Source organism: Pararge aegeria, chromosome 7 (assembly GCF_905163445.1).
Source record: "Pararge aegeria chromosome 7, ilParAegt1.1, whole genome shotgun sequence".
NCBI lineage: Eukaryota > Metazoa > Arthropoda > Insecta > Lepidoptera > Nymphalidae > Pararge > Pararge aegeria.
This window is the reverse complement of record NC_053186.1, coordinates 17017494-17025301: the sequence shown is the minus strand read 5'-3', so window position 1 is coordinate 17025301 and position 7808 is coordinate 17017494. Positions and strand designations below refer to the sequence as shown.

Below are 7808 nucleotides of genomic sequence, written 5' to 3'. Positions count from 1 at the left end.
TATTTTTTATTACTCAGCCAGTTAGGATATTTTTTAGGATATAAATTAAATATCAAAACTTTCAATCCAATATAGTCAAACTGGCCATAGGAATAATTTAAATTAAATCACATGTATTATCAATAAAATTCCTTTGAAAATTGCAACTTTTTCGCAGAAAGCCCAAACATAAGTGCCCATGCACTTCACGATATTTTCAACGGCGACCTAGCTGCACACCGGAACGTTTCGTTCAACTCTTTTAAGGATAACAGCCGCCCAGCCCGGACTTGTATTGTAATCGTTTTTGATGTCAAATTGCTAAAGCAAGGCTAAACCAACGGATTTAGGCTGCGTTCACAGTGAAATGCAATCACACGAACAACCACAAGGTGCAAGCAAGGACTGACAGGACACAACGGACGTGGGTTAGAGATTTTGTGATGTCCTTTATTTATATTATTCTTAGGGGCAAATTAAGAGTAATGTAAAGATTTGAATTGGGTAAATGGACCCAGCCTTAAGTCCGAAATTAAAAATCATTCTTATCCAAAACAAACTCCAAATAGAAAAGTAAATAAATAATAAGATAAAATTTTTTAGGTAGAACTTTACCTTACAACCCGTATTAAGTAGACAAATTTGAGTGATGTTTTTTTACATCTATCTGGTTAATGCGGATAAAAAACTTATTACTTAACTTATATATTCATTAAAACTTAGTTCATTGTATTGGAGTTATAAGACTTGTCTCCGATCACTGCATATTTACCGATGATCTCCTCATTGGTAAATATGCATCGATCGGAAACCGCTTTCAAATTGCTTATGGATACGCTCTCGTGAAAATACCGTGATGTGAAGGAGCCCTAAAACATTAAAGTATAGGAAAAATGTAATACAATGTTAATATCGAAGCGTTTTTTGCTTTAATTCTATTCAAATAGAGATTAATAAATTTCAAATTTTTATTAATTAAAAATTTATTTAAAAACATTTTAATAAATTTATATTAGTTACATAATAATTGTATTATCGTATATAATATAAACATTTATGGATACATTTTTTTTAACTATACTTTTTTCTTTGGAATATAGCTCTATTAATATTAAAGAAGAATTTTATTTAACAATAATCAAACTGAAAAATATTGTAATATATTATTAAATTAATTATAAAAATGCGTGTTATAAACGGCGGAAATAACTTATTAATAATTAATTAGAACTTTAAAAATATTATTTTGTTTAAAATAACGTCCATTTAATTTAGAATCGTGAGTTTTGTATTTGAGACATTTAGTGAATATTAAAAACTAAGAGATCCTACTAGAAAAGTCGTGCTATCCTTATTAATTTAAATGTTCTTTACGTAAGAGATAGCTTAGCTTTGAGACTGTTTAGTTTAAGACATTAATTTAATATGTTACAATCCTGTTTAAGCGATTTATGTAGAACCACTTTAATCCGACCATTGAAAAAATGCCTTCCAATCGTCTGCCAGAAAGTCACATTAACAATATAATAAAGCTGTCATTGCAACAGAGAGGTTTATTTAGAAAGTTACTCAAGAAAGATTATTCGTTACATACAGCAATTCGTTATGAAAATAATTGCTAATGGTATAATATACGTTACAGCAGAATCCCACTGTGAAACTTGTCAACTTCTTTAAAATCATCTACAATGTTCTGAACTAGACATATACGAACTTGGCATCAAAATTGGGCATACTTTAAAAGTTCAAATTCAAAATCTCTTAGGTCTCTTGGGTCCATCTAAAATTAATTTGAAACAATGCTTACGAAAACAACATATAAATTACTGTGGTTAGGTAAGTGTCAAATAATAATATAACATTGTTAATAATAAAAATAACTTATATAATAAAGAAAAATAATGATCTATATACACAGCCCGACGCGAAAAATTAAAAACGCTTTACATTGTAGTGAATACAATCAGTTTGCATATTTTTAATTCCGTAAGTGGCCTTTAGCAATTTCGGCTCAAAACTCAGAGCAATATTTTACTAATTAAAGCTAGTCCACCAGAAAAACAAAGTAAAACACGCAAACACATAACTCACGTATTCTCCAACCAACGACAGAAATACAGAATAGTTCCAGATAATAAGAGAAAAGATCAATACATGAATACGCTATAGTAACTAAACTAACCTTGTTTTCTATTATAAATATGGCACAAAATCCTTGGCACTGAAACCATGTGAACATCGGGAATCAATCAGCTTAAGCTTAGCAGTCGTGACAATCAGTTGACCTTTTCTTCCTCTCCTCTGGAACCTCTTCATCATCTCTGTTGAGCTCCTCGCTGTCTCTGCCGAGTCTTATGAAGTGGTCTCTCGCCCTATGTTTCCTCTCAGGATATCCGCTTACAACTAGATCCGAGGTCTGTTCGTATCCGAGTTTTTCTTCATCAGTTGACCTGCCAAGCCTGATGAATTTAGGGTCCCTTCCCAATCGCACGAAATTCGATACGCGTTTTGAAGTGGGACTGTCGTATTCATCTTCGTAGCTTCGGAGTAGGGATATGAGGTCATCAGTCGTTAAAGTTATCGGCTGAGATCTGCCGAAGCGTAGGAAATTGTTGCCCTTACGTGTTGGGCGCTGGAAGGCCTCTCGAAGATCGGCAGCTGAGGGCTCTGGTGGGTAGGATCTTCCGAACCTATTGAAAAAAGAATACAATAGTAGCGAAATTAAAGTTCTGGTAACTCGTTTTGCCCGCTCGATTTTACGACTAGGTAAAGCTATGACGAGGTCTTCTAGATCGGAACGTGCTTTTCTAAAAATGCCTAGACACTCTAACCTTGATGTAACTCAAATCAAACGTGGCAGGCAATAACACCTCTGCTGTTCATTTTACACCTTGGCCTTGTGTTTATCTTTGAAAAAATATTTGTGTCTTCCTGTAAACTTGTTTGATTATAAAATATTATTTTTTCCGGCCAAAACAATCTCCTTAGTTTCGCATATTCTGCATAATATAATACGTGTAGGTTTATTAGCATTAACGATACGTGGATGAGGTGGCAAAAGTTTCTGATATATCTGGTTCAGAATAATACGCATGTGTCTATATTTAAAGAACCGGTTGGACAGTAAATAACGTAATGTTAATGTATATGTCACCTCAAAGTTCGTTAAGAGTATCGAAATTGTCTTTCAGTTGTTAGAGCTACAGGGTATTCAGATTTATGATTTTTTAAAAGTTCCTTTGTCTGACTACGAAACTCTTCATCAGAACTCCTTGAGCCACGATGCCACAGATAGATAAACAGACACACATAAGACTCCGTCGTTTTTGCGTCAGGGTTAATAAAAATCTAATCAAATAGTACCTTATCATGCTTCTATCGATGGAACTTCTACGTCTTGCTTCCAAGTCTGGAGAACGCCGGACTGGGTTGGGCACCACGCCTACTATCACGCAGAGGATGACCACTGCTATCATGCTTCTGTTGTTCCTCATTTCTTCTAGAAGGAGAAAAAGGATAGATTTTTGATATCGTTTCTTTCAAATGTTGTCTATGGTACAGTGGTAGCCGTGACATTTTGTATGAAAGAGGAATCATAAGGTGGCCTTAGCAGACCACATTTCCATTTAAAAGGTCCTCATTTGATGGTCCTCATGACGGCCGATTGGCGCAGTGGGCTGCGACCCTGCTTTCTGAGGCCAAGGCCGTGGGTTCGATTCCCACAAATCATAGTGTAATGAACATGAATGTTTTTCTTTTTTGGGGGATGTTTATATGTATTTAATAAGTATTTATGTAGATTATTTATAAAAACATTGATCAATACCAACAATACGCTTACTTTGGAGCTAGATGGCGAAGTGTGTACTGTCGTAGATTTTTTGTCTTATTTATTTATCATTTATTTAATTGTACTGTTAATTGTTCTAAATTAAACACGAAGCTAGCTTAAAAGAACTAGCGAAGAAGAATTTTATTTACAAAATATTGAATTTGATTTATTAAGGTAAAGCATCTTTAAAAGTCCAAAAATATCTTTCCCAAAAAGACAAAACTACAAGTCTTAGTAATTTCTACGATCAATGCTGCAATTACAGACGCTACGAGTACATTGCCGAAGATATGTTTATCTGATCTGTTGATCTGTGGAGTATGAAAATTTAAGAAAGTATAAATTGCGCCACACGGATTCTTCTGCTTTTTGCGTTGTTTTGCTAATTAAGCTTAGTTTTAATATAGTTTTAATATATCCTATACTAAGCTAGCTATCTCTTAATTTCCAGATTATCTATACCTTAAACAAAACTAAACTTTAGCAACCTCCCAGAGAAAGTGGTGAAGACTGTGGTCTTATAATCGCACGTCCCAGTTTCGATACCTTGGCAGGGGCAATTTAGGAATTTAAAGGTTCTGAATTTTCCCTTGTCTGTTCTTGTACCTTCGGCCGTGGCTAGTTACCATCCTATCGACAATGACGTGCCTCTAAGCGATTAAGCGTTCCGTTTCGATGCGGTATAGAAACAACTTCCATACCTATAACTGGTAAGCAATCAATCGTCTTTACATAAAAGTTATATTATATTACTTTTGTAAATAATTCGCCCTACGCTAAGACAAAATGGTTTTATTAGTACTTGTTCGTAATGGCACCTAACTTACGGGCTGGCCCATTGTGGATGAATTTAATTTACTGTAAAATTAAAAAAAAAATACGTTAATTTAAAAAAGCACAAATCTTTCTGTCATTGATTCATTTGTCCCCCAAGACTTATTTGTTACAGTAGACTTAGAACACCCTGTATCCTACTTCCTACTAATATTATAAATGCAAATGTTTGTAAGGGTTGACAACTACTGAACCAATTTGACTGAATTTTGTAATTGAGATAGATTATATATATACCCTGGCTTTTTGTTCCGCGGAAAATGTTCGCATGATCCATGAACAACAAAAAAAAACCGCATACAAAGCCGCGGGCAACCGCTGGTGTCTTAAAAACTTTCGTAGTTTAATTTTAAAACCGAATGTAAGGGTTGACCCTATAGTTGATTATGTACCGATCATTGACCACTTGCAGCATTATGACTAATTGTTGCGTCCACTTATAACCATTGTTGTTTAAACACAATGGAAAAGTTAAACGGTTTTTTTACATTTATATTTGATGGACCAAGCCCACCTGATGGTAAAAGGAAAATCACCGGTAAACAGAGCAGCAGTTCGCAGGGCATGCAACGTGTCATCCTGCGTCCATAAACCTGAAGCGTAGGTGTACAGCCAAATGTGTCAATGGTCGTGGTTCCACGACCTTCAGACTGAAATACAGCATCGCAACAATAGGTACTGCATGGCGGCAGAATAAAGCATAGCGGCAGAAATAAACATGAAAAAATGAAAAAAAAAAATAATAATTTAGAATTTTTTCGTCAGAAAAAGCTCTAATACTTCTAGAAATTACATCAATTAAAACCAGACATATCGTCTTGACTTCTTGTCAACAAATAATCCTATTAACATGATTGAAATATAAAGATATTACTCTTATTTTCATCCTGTTTAAAGTAGTTTTAAGAACTTTAACGTCCTTCCGATGTCGGCGCCACAGCGGCTGACGCGATGACCTTTTCGGTTTTGACCTTTAAGTCACACAATAAACGAAGACGACATTATACAACATACAACGTTATATTTGGGAAAGATTTTGGTTAGCATATCCTCAAGTAAAGTACCTATAGTAGTTTATTGACTATTTTGACATTTAGAGTTGATTTGAACTTGCCTCTTCTACTTCGTGTGGTTTATTTTGGGTTTTTAAAAATGCCGCATAAACCATTTAAATTTTCGGGACAAAATGCATCCAGGATGCAATGCTTGCTAATTCTAGGTAATATTTTGAACTATCTAGTTGCAAGTATATCTACGAGATCAGAAATGAGGAGCAGAACCAGAGTTACCGACATAGCTCAGCGAGTCGCAAAGCTTTAGCTTTATTGTCCTACGTCTATGTCAGGGATGCAAGCTACATGTGTGCCAAATTTCACCAAGATCAAAATTTGATCCAAACATAGGTAACAAACAAACACACTTTTCGATTATTCGCATTTATAATACTTATTATTATGGAAGTATAATTTACCGTTTTGTTTAACAACATACCGACCGACAAATAGCGTTCGTCAAGTATTCGCCTATCTAATGCTGTATAATAGGGTTTTAAAAATATATAAACTGATGACTTCCCTACCGGCTTTTATTTCTTTGCAGAATCTGCCTTGAAACCGGTGGTTCCAAACAGACTGACTTGATTTTTTCCAAAAGTGCTTTTACTAGGTCTATTTTAAGTAAATTCATTTTGAATTGAATTTTAATTCACATAATAATGCGAAATGTCTGTTTGTTTGTAAAAAGAATCTAACTTTATAGCCCTACAAAACATTCGTGCACACGAGATTTTAAAAAACTAAAACAATTGAGGACGATCCAACCTCAAAAAAAAAAACTGTTCGCCTTCCAGTTAAATTGTAGTTGAAATATCATTAATATGTCAATGTTGTAAACTTGTAGTGGTTAGTGGAAACAATTTGGTGAACAATTGTATTAACTTCCATATTGCTTAACTAACCAAAATGTTCCCCTCTAACTATAAACTTCAACAACAGAAGGTCGGCCTTCGCTGCGACAGACATTGTGGAGCCGGCGCGATTGTTCTGCACTCCTAGTACCTATAAGATTCGCACGCTTGCAATCTTTATTAGAGAAACGTCAAGAGTTTTAGTAGCGGTAGATCTTTTTGTGACGGAGCTCGTTCGGGGAAGTAGCGCCATAGCATTTCTGTATCCTTTTTTTTTTTCTGATTGTGTGTAGCTGATTAACCCTATTGATTTTAACAGCGTAACGCGGGCTTGTTGTCGAGCCTCGGAATGGGGCTCTGCCAGGAAGAGTTTGAACCCTAGGGCTCGAAGAAGCGAAGGTATCGTCGGCCTGAGGGCGCCTTATGTGAGGCCGAACCTCGGCTCAGGCGACGATTGGAGTGAAAGGGTTACGGACGGTGATTAATCCGCACGCTTCCGAGAACGTGGTGCGAGCCCACGTCCGGTATATTTCTGTATCCGGCAGGGTGATTACGCATCTCACAACCGGTCACCGTCACTGTCGTGTGAAACGTAATCACCTTGCCGGTCTGAAGGTCGCGAGTAGGTATAATTACAGGGACTCGAGGCTTAACACCAACGCCTTAGGTTGATGTACACACGGCGTTACTTTGTAGGATGTGTAGAATTATTAAAAAAAATAAAAAAAAAAATGTGCTAGCCGTTACTTTGTATGATGTGCCTCCCGTGGGTACATCGTTTTCCACCGTCAGAAGCGCCATCGGCTTTGTCCGTCGATTATATCAAGTAAAATTCAAAATAGCGCCATACAGTTTAGATATTTTTATTAATACCAGTATCAGCCCTTTGTTTTTTTAATTGTAACTTCTAACTTAATGCTCTATTGTCTCTATGGATCTCTGTGTGCTCTGTTGTATATGGATCTCTGTGAATTTTCTCTGTTGTGTACAATAAAAGTGTATTAATTAATTAATTCACCCCAGTCAATGTAAGGTACCCCAGTAAATGGTAACCTATATATTTAAATCTATTCAGGACGTTCCGAAACCGGAGCATCCTCAGGATATGTTGACTTTACAATGAATAATTGTTAGTTGTCATTGTAAAATCACATGCACCACACAGATTCTCCTGCTTTTCGCGGAGTATAGCAAATTAAGCTTAATTTCGATAATAAATACATTATTAAAATCTGTATCTATACGTTAGTTTTCGAA

General features: G+C 35.6%; 1 protein-coding gene across 1 annotated transcript in view; it reads right to left on the bottom strand.

Moving 5' to 3' along the window:
- Window positions 1-1891: 1891 nt before the first annotated feature.
- LOC120625272 (FMRFamide-related peptides-like) overlaps window positions 1892-7808 on the bottom strand; it is a 28247-nt gene continuing 22330 nt past the window's right edge. Inside the window, exons 2-3 of the mRNA XM_039892286.1 lie at window positions 3343-3478; window positions 1892-2669 (exon numbers count right to left, since the gene is read on the bottom strand). Of these exons, the coding sequence (XP_039748220.1) occupies window positions 2240-2669; window positions 3343-3473 (561 nt within the window). The 5' untranslated portion in view covers window positions 3474-3478 and the 3' untranslated portion in view covers window positions 1892-2239. The remainder of the gene's footprint in view (window positions 2670-3342; window positions 3479-7808) is intronic.